The following is a 16,641-nucleotide window of genomic DNA, read 5'->3' on the forward strand; positions in this document are numbered from 1 at the left end:
CGTGTATTTATAGGGTCATTTACAAACTTTATTCGACTGGCAAGCCGAGTTGGATAAGCTTAACATGCGAGCGCAGACCTTGTTGGAAACCTGCGCAGATACGAGAATATCAAATGGCATCACTCAGCTAACTACGAAGTATAACGCGATACTATCTTTAGCCAAAGAAGTCATGAAGCGATTGGAACTTCACTACCAGGTAAAAATATACAGTTATATCTGTTTATAATGGTTATTTTTTAATTTCTTACCTTGTTATGGAGGCTTTTTATTATATACCCTATATTTATTCATTTTAAATCCAATATTGAAAGAATAGATAATATAAGGTTCTATTCATAAACATACTCTATAAACTGATCAAACTGTTTGGGTGGGGTCATATAATATTAAATTAATCGATTACGTATTCTTTTTGTTTTTGTGCATTTAATTTTATTTATGTTTAATTCTGTTTTTGCATGCTGGATGTAAATAGCCAAATATGTATGTAATTTTTATTCCATTGTATAGCCAAGAATACGAATTTGTTAGGTTCAATGAAGCATAGTTGACAGCTTATTTTTAACAGGAACACCAACAACACAACGCTCTCTACGGAGAATGCCAAGACTGGCTCGACAGAACTCGAGAAAAACTAAACCAATGCGCCGAAATTCCCAACACCCTTCAAGAAGTTAACCACAAACTTAACACCGTAAAACTATTACGCCAATCCCTAGAACAAGGACAAAATAAACTAAGATATTTACTAGAACTTAAGGAAAAAGTAATAATGAACACCGAACAAACGGGCGCAGCTAAAATACAAGAAGATACAGACAATTTGAAACAGGAGTTTGATAAACTAATTGCGGACTTGCAAGATGTTCGTAATAAGCTAACAAACAGAGCTTCTCAATTCGATGATATTACCAAGGTGAGTGACTGTGTAAAAAAATTCAAACCATTTCAAATTCAAAATAGTTATGTTTTCCTGTAACATCTTTTAATGTTGTGGGTATAAATACGAGTATTAACTCTTTACAATGCTGGTATTATAAACTTTTTCATATTCTAGGTACACAAAGTTCTAGTTGAATGGTTGGATGATATTGATCAGAAAATCCAATCAGATGATTCTCTACTTAACGATCTCTCCGAGAAAAAAGCTAAACTAGAGAAATTCAAGACATTTAGCAGGGACATTTATTCTCACAAAGATCTGGTCAATAAATTGAACGAAAAATTACAAGAAGATGCCTCGTTAAAGACAAAAGATTTTGAGGACACTCTTCAAAGATATGACGATATAAAGAAAACTGTTGACGACATGATTGCTGTAAGTGACCTTTGGCGAAACCAATATTTTAATTTCAAGAAAATCTCATAGTAATTATTTATTTTCGTAACATTATATTTTCATTTCTTCTTTTTAGAAACTTGAAGACTACGTCAATTCACACATTCAATATAAAGAATCTTATGATAACTTCTATGACTGGATTCGAAACTGCAAAATCGAGATCCAACAGTCTGCCGATTCTCACGGTGAAAAAGCAGAAGTACAGAAAAAACAGAAGAACGTGAATAAAATAATTGGTTCTTTGCCTAAGGGCAAAGCCTTACTGGACAAAGCGGTGACTCTGAGCGAAGCTGTTCTTGAAACTACTGGAAATGAAGGCAAAGATAACATTAACCAAGATATTAAGCAACTAAAAATTGAATGGGAAAACTTACAACAAATTTGTAGAGATACAAAGAAACTTCTAGAAAAATGCCTGTCTACGTGGTCCGACTTCATGGAAACATCTGAGAAGATGACGAAGTGGGTCAAAGAGTTTGATTCAAAATTAAATGCTGTACAAAAAGTTGACAAAATCACTCCAGAGTATCTGGAAAAATGTCGCGTAAGTATATTTTGTTCTAGCTACTGTCAGTTCCATTTTAATGTAACAATAGTAGCATTGTACGAATAACGTCTAATTGTTCTCTGTATAATATTATATAATACATATTTTATATATAAAAATTATTAACACTGTCTTTGTATTCAACAGGATTTGTTAGCTCAAGCATTAGCAAACAAACATGTGTTAGAAGAACTTAATGATAGATGTGAAAATCTGATGGAACTTAGTGCATGCGCGTGGGTACGTGATAAAACGGTTAATTTACAAACTGAATACACCTCTCTCTTAACGAAAATACAAAGCTTAGTTTCCAATGGAGAAAAAAATCTGTCAGACCACACAGAGTTTATCAAGGCTAAAGAAGATTTGCAACAATGGTTGGAGACAGCCCACGGCACTGTGCACGATTCAATCGGAGTAGGAGATATTGACACTACTAAAGACAAACTGGAGACTATAAAACTTGTCAGCAATAGAATGACCGAGGGGCATCACTTATTAGTTGTTTTACAGGAAGCCTTTAAGAAAGCACTAAATAACACTCCACCCGAAGAACAGGACGCACTCAGAAATGACGTCAAAGTTCTACAAGAAAGCTGGGATCAACTTAAGATAGATTTGAATTCTATAACAGCCCAACTTAAAGCAGCCATTGGCAAATGGGAGGAGTTTGAAGAATCGAAAAAAAAAATAAACCAATGGATTAAGGATACAGAACAGAACTTAGACAAAGTTCCCCCGACAGGTGGAGAATTGGGTGAAATGAAGACACTTCTCGAGAAATACAAACATATTGAAGATGAAATTGACAACAAAACGCCTGAATTGCAACGTATTAAATGTGAGGCTAATGAATTGAGCAGTTGGGCCAGAAAGCCGGCTGTGAAAGAGGCGTTGGTGGAAATAGAAAAGAAATGCGCTGCTCTAAGAGAGAAATGCGCTGCAAAGAAAACGGAACTAGAATCTGAAATCAAAGACTACAACCATTATCACCAATCCTTACAAGACACAGAAAAGTGGTTACTGCAAATATCTTTCCAATTGATGGCACACAATTCTCTTTACATATCGAACAGGGAACAGACTGAAGAACAATTAGCTCAACATGCGGTGCTGCTTGACGACATCCAGAAGTATCAATCCACTTTGGATGATTTGGAAGCTCTGGGTCGTGATCAAATTGAGAGATATGAAGCGACAGCACCATCCATCAGAGACACTGTTGGAAAACAGTTGAAGAACGTAAACGACAGTCATAAGAGCTTATTGGCCACTGCTCTTCAGATCGAAAGACGTCTGAGAGAGGGATTGGCTAAATTTAAGGAGTACGAAGATACACTAGAAAGCATTTTGAACAATTTGGACGAATGTGAACCTGCCATCACGGAGTTAGATGTGCCAGTGGATGGATTAGCTCACGGCCGAGATTTGCTTGAAAAAGCCAGGGTAAGTGACTTGCAGAAAACTATTTAAAATGTCTTAGATCCATGCTACATTAGTTTTAAGCAATTTTTTAAAATGTCAATAAACACTTGCTATGTGCTTGATCAAGAGGCCAAAAATATAATATGATGCTTTTTCAATGTTTTTTACCTATTTTGAAAAATGTCTACCTCAACATTAAATTTGATAGTAAAATTATAATCATGTCCAGGGACTTCATAACCGTCTCCAAACGGAAAAAAGCCGTTTATCAGCAGCAGTGGCGGCTTGCTCAGCTGCGGCAGCATCGGTTTCACGTCCATCCTCTCCGGCTGACAGTGCCCCACTGCCAATCCCCCCGCGAGAGTTACACGTCAGAGCCCGACTGGAAGACCTCATTGACCAGGTAATGCGAGGAACTGCAAATGTCCTAGCTGCAGATCTGTTATCTTTGCCTTGATCCATAGAGATAGATTGAGCGTTCCCATTCTCTTTTTTAATGTATATTTAAATAATTTACAAACATAGATAAATACACACATGTTTCCTGACATTACTCCTTTATGTAGAGGAGATTGTCTATGCTCAATCCGTTCACTATCGTTTGATGTGCTTGGATTTTGACGTAAATCACTACTGATGGAATGTTTTTATAGATGATTTTCTCTTTAACTATTTTGTTCATAAAACGTAATTTCAGTTACATACGAAATAATATAAATGATATATCAGGTAGAATTATATTAAAAACTACATTTTTACATTATTTTAAACAAATTTATAAGATTGCCAGGTCCGAAAAAGAATAGAACCAACGACTAATAGTAAGGAAATTGTACATAGTTACTAGTAAACTAATTTGGTAGTTAGATAAATGTAGTTAGGATGAAGCAAAGGCTTTCGTTGGCTATGTATTTTTTGCACCTGGTATAGCGGGCATATTATCAAAATTAAATATAGGTTTATAAGTAGTCAAGTTATTAATGGTGTTTTTTACCAACTGATAAAATGTTCGCTCTTATATTGTTTAACAGATTTGAATTAACCCAAAATTAACAATACACTAGCACAATCGTAATGTAAACCACTCGTGCACTACAAGGTACTTAGTATCATTGAAAAATTGATATTGTATATTCATTTGTGAATAATCACGTTATTATCAATTTTAAATGGCCTAAAGACTTTGTACTTACTAACCGGCACTGTTTGTTGTGACGCATGGTTTGTCTTTAGAAACATGTAAGTGAAGTGGGCAGCGCCCGCGTCGATGCTTTACTAAAGAATGTCGAAGCACCCGAGTTCAACGAGAAATTGGACACGTTAGAGAATAGGGTAAGGTTCTGTTTGATCGCAATGTGTAATTTCAGATTGTAAATATTTTTTTGCACAAGCACATATAACTTCGTTTAAGTATCGAAATTTACTTAATTTTCAAATATAGGTACAAAGTCATCTAGAAACTCTCCGAGATGCGGTTCAAGAAATGGAAGAGGCGATGAAACAAGTTCTTGAGATTCAAGATTGGATAAATGTTCACAAAGCTTTAGCCAACGATTGGCTCTCAAATCCATCAAAACTCCGCCCTGAAGCAGCTAAACAAGACATGGCTGCGATGAATGATGCTCTTGCATCATTGATCGAGAAGAGGAATCGATTACTAACTGAAATTCAAACTGAAGGTATGTTAAAAAATATAATTTAGGATTTACAAAATATAATTTGAAGGACTTGAGAATCATATTTTAAATATTATTTTTATTATTTTAGGCCTTGAAGATGAAATCAATTTAGAAGAAGAGTTAGGTGAATTGGAACAGACAATTTTGAGATCTATTGAAAGGGAAAAGAACAACCAAGCCGTTATTGATGACTTCCGTCACAAATGTCAGGAGATCCACGATTGGTTTGACGCTGTACTCAAGAAAATGTGCTTGGCCGATAAGGGCTCAGGTTTGCCGTGCCCACAAAAACTCAATGCTTTAAAAGAACTTTCATCACAGTTCGATCAGGATGGCAAAGAGAAAGTAGAGAACATAAAGACAATAGGAACCCAAGTTATTAACATTGTTAGTAATTTGGAATCTCAACAAGTAGAAGAACAGGTAATGTAAACATTTCTGAGATCACAAATATTTATGTATCCTTTCCTTCCAAACAGCATTTTCATATTTTTAAATTTCGTTTTAGATGAAATCTGTCGAAAGAAGATACAACGACATTGGTAAACGTATTCAACGTAAATTACAAATGCTCGAGATAACTTACAAAGCTATAGATAGTACTAAGAGTGAAGTTGCTGCACAAAATGAATGGCTTCAAAAAGCTATTGATACTGTACAGCATCCTGAACCGCTGGGCTTTGAAAGTAAGGCTGTAAAGGAACGTCAGAAAAAAATGGCTAGTCTTCTTAAAGAGGCAGACAGTAAGAAGACAGCCATAGACTCTCTTGAGAAAAAGGTCAGCAATATTCAATCTGAATTAGAACCGTCAGAGCAAATGCAGTTAGAATCGGAACTCGCTGAATTAGCTTCTAAACAAAAGCAGCTAGCATCTTTGATTAAACAAGAAATAGAACGACTGGGTGGGTGTAATGAAATCAGGAAAAAGTTAGAGAATGATTTGGAGAAAGCAAAGAATTGGCTCAAAACGAAGCTAGCTGAAGTTAAGAAACTAGGCGGCTCCATTCCTTTAGAAGCTGCTAAAATTGTAAAAGAAGTAACAACTCACAAGAAGCACCAAACGGAGCTGGCTGATTTCCAAAATGATACTTTAAGTGAAGTTATCCGACAAGGCAACGCCGTATCTAAAGACTGCTCGAATGAAAGCAGAGCTAAACTTCAAGCGATGTTAGAAGATCTTAACAAAATGTACACAACCGCCAAGGTGGACATAGATGAGAAGCTCGCAGCTTTAAATAAATTATTGCAAAATAGAAATGAATTTGAGGCTGACGTTGCGAAGATTCAAAGCTGGTTGAATGAAGCTGAAGTTGCGGCTACACCGGAACTGAGAACTACAAGCCTTCAAATACTAGAGGAGCAATTAGTTAAGTTTGAAAAACTTAGTAAAGAAGCTGACGACGTTGAAAAGAATATCAATAAGATAAAAAATAAATCCAAAGATATTATGGATTCTTTATCTGACTCCAATAAGCTACAACTTAAAGAACAAGTGAACATCCTCTCTGATAGATTTGCTAGAATTAATGCTATTATTCATGACAAAAAGAACATTCTATTAAAACACATCAAGGAATATAAGGACGCTGCTGCTAAGATTGCAGCAGCCCTTGAATTCCTTAACGAGATTCAAAACAAACTAAAAGTGTTGAACAAACCAATAGGAAGTAAAGTGGAAGATGTTCAACCAATCATTCAAGCATATGAAACTATTCTAGACGACTTAAAGACAAACAAAGCTATGCTAAATGAGTTACAAGGAGGAAATTTGCATGATTTACAGGACATCCTTACTAAACAAGATGATTTGATGAGTACAATTGAAGACCAAATATCGAAACTCAAACAACTGTTATTATTGCGTGAGCAGTTCTTTGCACTTGTGAAGGAAATTGAAGAATTTATTACTAAATACACGGAATTGACATCCGATATAGAAAGATCAAATGACTCTCTAGAAGACAAGATTAAACGATATGACGATATCATTCTTAAAATCCAAGGCTGTGAGGCATTGTTAGCGACTGCAACTGATAAAGGTCAACAAATCGCCGCTGAAGGCACTGTAATCGATAGAAACAATATAACTGAATTATTGCAATCCCTGAAGCAACAGTTGTTGACATTGAGACGCACAGTTGAATCTAAGAGGCAAGAACACGAAAGAGCTGCGGCAGAACACAAAAAACTTGCGGCAGACCTCTCAGAAATATTACAATGGCTACACGACAATGAAGCAGTCGTTCTTTCAAGACCACTACTAAATAGAGACGTGGCCAGTGTCGACAAGAAACTGATCGAACACGCTGCCTTGGCGAAGATCGTGCAATCTTATTTAGATAAATCTACAAACATCACAGATGCTATCAAAAATGACGACGGTGTACCCGGAAGCCTACTGGAAATGGTATCTGATGTCAACTCATTGAAAGCGTCTCTTCCTTCCGAATTGGCGAACCGTGAAAAGCATCTTCAAGACAACAAGAAATACAGACAGCAATACATACAAATGGTCGAGAAATTGAACATTTGGGTAAATGAAGCGAATATCCGTCTCGGGATGGGTAAAAATGGGACTGACTTTGAGAACATCGAAGCTGATTTAGAAGAGCACAAGTCCTTCTTCAATACATCGGAGCCAGAAATGAAGGACTTGGTTGGCAAACGAATGCAGGACATAGTAGACAAAATATGGTCTTCTCTAACACCGTCTGAACAGGAAGAGCTATCGAAAGAACACCAGAAGAATACACAGCTTCTAAAGAATACCTTGAATTCGGCGAAGTCACGTCAAGCTCAATTGGAGCAAGACTTGGAGATATGGAAGGACTTCTGCCAGCTCGTAGAGAAGATTAGGGCAATTCTGGATAAGAATGAGATTCCTGATGAATATGTGACTAGTGTGGACGCGTTGCGCCTGCACCTCGAGAAGCTGAACCACGCCAAGTCTGACTTAGAGGTAAGTCATATGCATTTAATTAGACTGTATATAGTCACTTAATATTAAGCAAAAATTATATGATAATACTTTGATATTATGATGAAACTCCTGAAATGTTGCCATAATAACGATATTTATTGCCGCGATGTTGGTACTTGTAAAACTTGCATTTGCGTTGAAATTTTAATATATATCTAATAATTGTCTTAACACTTTGATCCGTGAAACAGCGTATTCGACCAGTCTTTATAAAAATTTAATTAAATGTATTTTGGACACGTTTTACGTAATACCAAAAAATACGACCTTCTTCAACTAATCATACAAGGTAAAGTGTCAGGTAGAAGGACACCTGGCCGCAGACGCACGTCTTAGTTAAAAAACCTTAGACAATCGTTTGGCCAAAGCACCAAGTCATTGTTAAGAAGCGCGGCAAACAAAATTAAAATAGCCATGATGATTGCCAACCTTCGCAAGGAGATGGCACTATAAGTAGAAGAAAAATTTGATTTATTTCTGACCGATAAAACTCGTTACTGTGCAATTATGTAGTTATTCGTATGCTATTGAATTATTTATATTACACCGTATTGAAATTGATCGATCGCTCATGACGCTTCGACATTATAGGAGCCTATAATAACATATCAAGAATATGCAAATTAGAATTACGTCACTTAACATAATCGCGATTCGCAGTAAAAAGGTTTAATTTATTACTGTTTGTCATAGTTAAACGATTTAAACAAATGGTTGTACTAAACCATCGCTGCCATCCGCGACTTGTATTCTGTGTAGATTTATTATTACCTCTTAAACAATAATTTAGTTCATCCACATAATGAAAATATATCCATAATGAAATCACACTATTTAATGGTACAAATTCGGTTGTAGTTTTCGTGATTATCACGTTTACATACATAAGGATATAAGGACTAATGATTGAATTGTTCATGTTCCTTCGCATGCAAAATGTCGCGTCAACACTTACGTTAAATAAATAATGTATTTACTTAATTGGTAGCAACGGCGTGTGCATTTTACTATATTTATTTTGCGCTAATGGAATAAGATAACCGAGCACTATCTCCGAAATTATTAAAAGTAGGAATACCTTTGCTTGCCAAGGTTAAGCATTTGTGTCATTAAAATTTGATGTCAGGGAAAAAAATATATATTCTATATTATATCAGATCTGGCCTGTATAAAATTTCTGAAGTAAATCCTTCAGGCATGTAGCATTCCAATGATGTAATTCAGTGTTTGAGTTCATTTATTTACATTTACAAATGAATATTACCTCTTTATGATGATTCATGCAGTCCACAATATTTTTAATAAAATAAGGAATTTTTAACAACAATAAGAAATATTTCATTATCTAAATATATACTTTATTACTGAAGAAATTCAAATACAGATTTCGCTACGCAAACGGTATTCTGAGTTGAATGCACTTACCGTTTATGGTTCAACTTTATGCATTACCGGCGGCCACCCATTTCCCATTTATTTAGTTTCTAAAATTACTATTCCTGCCGAATGTGGAACTGTTTCATTGCTTTAGTTATAAAGTATTTTATTTATTTATACTTTGTAACCATAATATACATAATTATATAAACAAAAAGTAAGTAGGTTACATAAGTTATTAGGCGACAGGCGGCCTTATCGCTAACAAGCGATTTCTTCCAGGCAACCCTAACTAAAGTAACTGAAACTATTTGATAGGTCTAAGGACCAAGCTGTTTCGTAATAGGGGTTACAAAGACTTATTTTAAATTTTATATTTATTAATAAGTTAAAGTTTAAATCTTATATTTATTGATAAGTCATTATTTTTATTTTATGTATAAGACCGTTTAAACAGATTTTCGGGTTTATATGTTACTTGAACTATCCGTTTTTATTTAGAATCTACTAATACTGTAGAACAGAACCAATTGCTAAGAGTCAAACTTTTAACAAAGTACATTTAAATTTTCAATGATTACGGTCTTTGGATAATAGGTTTTAAAAGCGTCACCATGTAGCTCGATAACTTTACTTTAAATTTATTTGAAAACAAAGAACACGTAGAATGTATAACCGGTATAGTTATTTTAAGTCAGTTAAAAAGGTTGAATCTACCATTTATTAAACCATAAAAATACCAGTGACGCTACAGGTTTTCAGATCCGGAGATGTATTTGTTTCGTGATAATTTTGTCTGGTAAGATCACCTATATCAGCCGTCACGTCGGCAACTTTTGGAGGCATGCCGGTTTCCGCATGATGTTTTCCTTCACTATACGCACTAGTATTAAATGCAGTGACTAGTGCCTCACTGGGTCACTGCTTTTTTCAACTACAAATTTAACTTCGCTTTAAGTGCGCTTCACTCAACATATGTATTTAGATTATCTAGGTCTCTTAACTTCCTAATTCATTAATAACATAGAATTAATTTAACGTACTAAGTTTAATAAACTCATGTTTCATAACGCGTTTCAATTGTCATTCAACCTTGTTAAAATCGTCCAGAATCTTGTCCAGACACCGGTCAGTAATACAATTATCAAAAGGCCAGTCTGAATTATATTGAATTCACATCACGACCCTTGGACGCTCTTAAGGCGAGGTGCAACGTTTTTATATATATATATATATATATATATATATATATACGTATATATTGCTATTTAATTAAACCCACGACTGCGTAAAGAAATCACTTATATAAAATTCATATTTATTGGTGTTTAGTTAATTTGGATTTAATCTGCATCTAAACTGATCTTATAAAAATATATAAAACAAATGAGTCGAAATTAAAAGTTTGTTCGTCTCTCTCTGTCGAATTGTGTTTATGGCGTAATCAAAGGTGACAGATGAGTGCCTACTTTAGTTGAAACGGTGCAATTAGTCAGACTTAGTTTTTTATAAGGGTTCTAAGTTTTAAAAGGAAATTTGTTTTTCTCAATGTTCGTCACGGTTGACTCGGTCCTGCTCAGAGGCTCGTGAAGAATGAACTATTGGGACATTAATTCCGTTGTTTCACGGTTTTTAAATGTCCATTTACAATTCTTCGATATGCTGCAATTAGATATATTTTTACTCTTGTGTGGCTGAGATCATAAATCGTAATAGCCCTCAGCTCAAGAAATAAAATAATGTTTCAATGTAATTTATTGATAATCAGTAATGAACAAGTTTCATTTACATGTTCCAATTACAGCTATTGTGTGTATGTTAATGCGATACTACAATTGCTTCATTTCATGGTTCATCGATATGAGCGAGCATTGTACCACGTATTTATAATTTTTTTTTAAAAATCCACAAAAACCCGAAATAAGTTCAGGTTGAAGTGTGGTGCATAAGGAATATGTATATTAATTGGATTAAATATATATTAAAATTATATAACACAATTGTTTTGTAACTTTTTGATGATATATACAAAATCATTATCTTGCTTAGAGTTAATGATATATACTTATTCATTTTAATAATTTATAGGCACCAAAGGTTGATAATAATATACATATATGTAGTTCAACATTTATAATACATTTCGGATATGCAAATGATTTAAATTAATAAAAATCAGGTGATTTTTCCTTTTTGATTTCCCTGAAATAATTTAATCAGGCTCATACAATTTCATACTGATGAATCAACTATTTATATTATTTGTATAAATGATCGAATACTAAGAACGCAATATTTTGTTTTGATAGCGAATAGCTTTTTAAAACTTTTATAAAAATTCAAATATTACACTCACACAAATTGACACTCTTTATCCTCATTTTTGTACTCATAACTTATAATTTTAATATGAGGTTATACAATATGTATTTGAGTGAAAGCTTCTGTCAAGCGTTACAATCGCACCAATTGTCATTGGAATCAATACATTGGGGAAATCCCGCTGTTTCTTCGAAACCCCCTTTTATATAAATAATGATAGCTATTCCTGTCTAGACTCTGGGGCTTATTTAATCTAGGTAACAATATATTTTGCCTAGAATTACTTTTGGTTAGTGGTTTTGTAATTAATACCGTTACAGTAATGTAATATGATGTTTTCTCTTTACATTGTTATAACTCTATTCCGAGGTAGAAAAAACAATTTCACCAATTTTGAAAATTACAGTAGAACACTAATTAGAAAGCCTAATTTGAATGTGTATAGTGATTTTCTATATAAATAAAAAATGCACAATGGTTCTCTCAACATTATATTTTATTAAGTAAATAGTTTTATCTACGAACTTCAGCGTCAGTCAAGCAAAAACACTCTATAAATATTTTTCAATTTAAGAATGTCATTTATAACTTTTAAATACTTTATTATTAGATTTTTTAAAAGAAATATCCGAGTAATATTATAACAAAACATACGGACACCTGTCGCTAACCGTCGGAACTCTATAGTCTCTATACTGAATCACTATCGAAATGATTGTACAATTAGCGAAACGTTGCCTTAACTGGTGATGTCATGCAATATTGTCAATTCAAGGCCTCTCAGTCATCGTCCGAACACAGAGCAATGAGAACGCCGACATCAAAAACACAATCAACTTTCTCATTGTGCATTTGTATTTACGTGACTACTTAAATTACGGATTTGTAAGTTTTAAAAATTCCGCGAAAGAGGAAGGTGAGTGTGGGTTTTGTCATAGTACATGACATTACAGTTTTGGTTGTTTTCCGGTTTCACAATTATATCCATTTACAATTTGTTTAGGATTTAGTCCGATTTTAAATTATAAACGTATTGTTAGCTTAAATTTCATTGAAGTGTAAAATTGAGGCTAATAAATAAATAATATTGGGCTTTTAATTTAGGAGTTAACATCTCAGCCTTTCAGGACTCCATTAAAATATGTCGCATAGCCTTTTAAACAATAATAGTCCATGTTAAAAACGGTTTTAACAATTTTTTTGTGTTTTGTTGTTATCGTGTAATGATTGTGTAATTTTGTCATTCTGACAATTTGTAACTACCAGTGATTATTAGAGTTTCAGCGACTGATTATTCCAGTGCATATTTACGAATTTGTTTGACGTATGAAGCTTCCGTTTAGTGTTGGGTTTATTTGAAGGTATATTAGTTACTGTTTTCTTCAAATATCTTTGTAAATTGTGGTATATACAAGCATTGGGTTTACACGTGGGACACAGGATGGATTTCCGCACTTAGACTCGTATTGGGTCCGTTGTGCGTATTATCGTGCACGTCGGATACAGAAAATAGTTTAGAAGTTTGTCATTAAATCTATGTCTTTTGCGTGCCTGGATCAAGTTAATAATCAATTGTTCTTTTTTCACAATAATTATGTTTGTAATCTCTCAGGTAACGAGGATTTAAGTCTGTCTTCTATAGAATATGATCGCTTGTCTTGGTTACAACTCGGAATATTGTAGTTAAGAGTAGTGGTCTAGTGGCTTCAACGTGGGACTCTAATCTCCATCGTAGGTTTGAACCCCGACTGCACTAATAGACTTTCTTTGTGCACTTAACACTTATGAACGGTAAAGCCATACCTTCGACTTTAAAATTTGACGGCGTGTGTTAGACACAGAAGGCGGATTACTTACTTATTAGAAATATTATCACGAAACAGATACTAAAAGTCTTATTCCAAGTTGTAGTTGTTGTAGGACCACTGATTTTTAAAATATATGTACATGCATTGGACATACATTATAGTTCAACTTTCTCGTCTGCCCTTTTATGTGGTCTCGGCTCGTTGTATTGTATCCTGATTAATATCTAGGTTGTCTGAACCGGTCTCCATATTACAAAGAATTGTTCAACTACGTTTTTGAATTTACAAAATTGTATGTATTTGTCAGCCATAAAATCTCATTTACAAGGTTTTTTTTATTGTTAAAATGTGAATAATGTGAATTGGATAAAATTATATTTCTTTGACAAAATAATATTATATTTTATAATAAACACTTGTAGCTTAGCATGAGTAACACCTATTTATTCCTTTTTTTAAATAAATATCTCTAATTAATATTAACTGCAAGCCTTTGATATCTAATCTTGTCTTTATTACACATTAAATAAATATGTTAAAATATAAAACGGAGCACATTTATAAATAAAAAATAAGTCTGTTTTAATTAGAGGATTCACCAGGAACATATAACATATATTTAAATCGTTTGATGCATTATTCAGATTTAACAAACGCAAGTGTAATCAAATTAGGATATAATCAGATGTCGTTCTGCTACACAGTTCTAGTTTTCCGCTTTTCTTTTATGTAGAACAATATGATACTTCCAGTATTCCGGCTCCAGTGTTTCTGGCTCTTGTTAAATTAAATATTTATTACATTTATTGTGAACTAGTGACTAGAACTAGAATAGTGAACTAGGCGCTTTTGACAATACATATATAAAAGTTATCATCATCATATATAGAATTATGGTTAATAATTATTTTCCCAAGTTATATAAAGACAAAATACTCGTAGTAAATATGGATAAAACCTGTTTAAATAATTAATTGTAATTTTTAATTAATACCTATTTCTTTACTTTGTTTAGTGTTATAATAACCACGTTTGATGCATGGTAACTTAATTACAACTAACGGGCCCGAATTCGCATGGCTGAACATTTATTTTTTATATTTAGAATTCATCGTGGTTATAATTAGTACAGAAATTATCCGAAAATATTTTTCATAGTAAGATAAGGTTGTCAGCATGTGTATCTATTCTACTTTTATAATATTTATAAGACACAACTTTACATTTTAAATATTTAAGGTCTGAAACACTTTAGTCACCACTTACCTTTGACCATGTGAAGCGACGCTAAAAATAGCTGTTATGCGATAACCATGCAAGGCCCAAGGTCAGGGCCAATATGCTTGCCTTCATGTTTTTGTTTTAAGCAACTTTGACATCCTGACATTATAGTTAAAAAAATGTGCCAGGTATAGTAGTTAAGGGTCATACTTATTATTTTTCCACAATCTCTATGTTCAGCAGGTATCCATACTTAACGAACACTTGTCACTTGTACGGTACTCGATGCCGTGGTTCAAAACTGATTGAATTTAAGAAAACACTTTTTAAACGGATTGAAGCTATGTATAATTATTTACATAATTTTTAATTTAAAGTTTTCCGACGTTTCGCGTGCTTTACAGCGTGCGTGGTCACGTGGAAAAATTAAATTTAAATTTAAAGTTATGTAAATAATTATAACTTTATTATAATTATACATAGCTTCAATCCATTTAAAAGTGTTTTCTTAATGTGTAAAAGCTATGTTACTGATTGAACTTGATTAACTGAAATTAAATAATAACAATAATAAAATTCTAATTCAGATATATTTAAACAGATTTCCATTTCAATCCTCTAGTGTAACTGTGTGTCCTTTCTTGGGAAATCCTTCCTCCAAATTCCGCTATTTCTTTCTGCACTGTGCCATTCTCTGCCATGTACCTGCTGTTTCTTTAAAGTGGTCTATCCACCTTCTAAGTTGTCTCCCTCTTTCTCGTTTGCTGTACCTTGGAAACCAGTTTAGTAGTTTTTACACTTCACTTTTCTGTTCTTTCTTGCCATGTGCCATTTTCACTTTTGTTTATTTATTGTTATTGTAACATCTGTTTACTCAGTTATCTTAAACTTGTATTTGTCCTAATCCTTCTTCCTTCTTATCATACATAGTTTCATCGATCTTTGAAACACCTGTAGCTTTGTATGCTGCTTATTAAATACCATTTCCAATACAATATAAAAGCAACTGTAGTTTATAATAATGTCACTCAACAAAACGCAATCACCGATTTTATTTTACCTAAATCAATTTCAGGTTTCATGTCTTTGTTTTTTAGAAATTCCATAAAACAAAATCGAATCAAACAAAATCGTTATCCAGTTCAAATATTTGTATAAAAATGTTAAGATTGTTATCATAACGTTGGTTAGATTTATCGTGTAACCTCAAAGTCAATGGCGATGACTTCATTATGTTTTTAAATTGATACATTGGCGAATTTCTGCTTCCGGCTGAAGTATCTCCAAATTACGATATTAAAAGATATTTAATGTTTTTTGCCTATGCTCTAAGATTGAAATTGAGATGCTTAGAATCTATGAACAGTCTCATGTGTGGATAAATATTTGAAACGACACTCTGTCAATAGTATGAATTCTAGTTAAAAACAAAAGCTTAAACACGGAAGAAACTGCTTTAAGCAGTAACACCGCCTTGCATCGTTCGTTTTCATATATTTAATCTTATTTTTCAGTTTTGTTATTGAGATGTCAATAGCGTTATTATTTAAAATGAGTGAATTTTTAAAATCAGTTTAGTAGATTTAATAATTATTAATTACAGACAAATTAAGTCTTTTCTCGTGATATTAGAGTAGAACACCAGGTCTATAGGCACCACGGTCAGGTCGTAAGGATAAAACAATTGAATTCAATCGAAATCTTAATTATTTCTAAAACAAACTCGGGTGTTTGGTTCTAGATTCACCACGAAAGTTAGCTGAATTTTGTGTTGCTGAGGCAAATTCAGTCATACACAAGGTAGGAAAACCAAAAAGAAAGATGAATCCTGTTTGTCAAATTACGGGATAGTCCAACTTAGACATCTAATTTCGGTGCTGTTGTCCAAAACTCAACTAGTTTTCGTTCGAATTGCCAATTTATTATTATAAGACCAC

At 33.5% G+C, this 16,641-nt stretch overlaps 1 protein-coding gene across 6 annotated transcripts in view; it reads left to right on the forward strand.

The window, feature by feature from the left end:
• Positions 1-16,641, forward strand: part of LOC123709073 (nesprin-1) — a 137,996-nt gene that overhangs the window by 72,007 nt on the left and 49,348 nt on the right. For 5 of the 6 annotated variants that reach the window (XM_045660175.1, XM_045660172.1, XM_045660174.1 and 2 more), the window contains 10 exons: positions 14-199; positions 572-919; positions 1,061-1,321; positions 1,419-1,889; positions 2,040-3,338; positions 3,547-3,720; positions 4,551-4,649; positions 4,759-4,996; positions 5,085-5,419; positions 5,505-7,955. In XM_045660175.1, the coding sequence (XP_045516131.1) occupies positions 14-199; positions 572-919; positions 1,061-1,321; positions 1,419-1,889; positions 2,040-3,338; positions 3,547-3,720; positions 4,551-4,649; positions 4,759-4,996; positions 5,085-5,419; positions 5,505-7,955 (5,862 nt within the window). The remainder of the gene's footprint in view (positions 1-13; positions 200-571; positions 920-1,060; positions 1,322-1,418; positions 1,890-2,039; positions 3,339-3,546; positions 3,721-4,550; positions 4,650-4,758; positions 4,997-5,084; positions 5,420-5,504; positions 7,956-16,641) is intronic. The other variant, XM_045660176.1, reaches the window with a different exon arrangement.

Source organism: Pieris brassicae, chromosome 4 (genome assembly GCF_905147105.1).
Source record: "Pieris brassicae chromosome 4, ilPieBrab1.1, whole genome shotgun sequence".
Taxonomy (NCBI): domain Eukaryota; kingdom Metazoa; phylum Arthropoda; class Insecta; order Lepidoptera; family Pieridae; genus Pieris; species Pieris brassicae.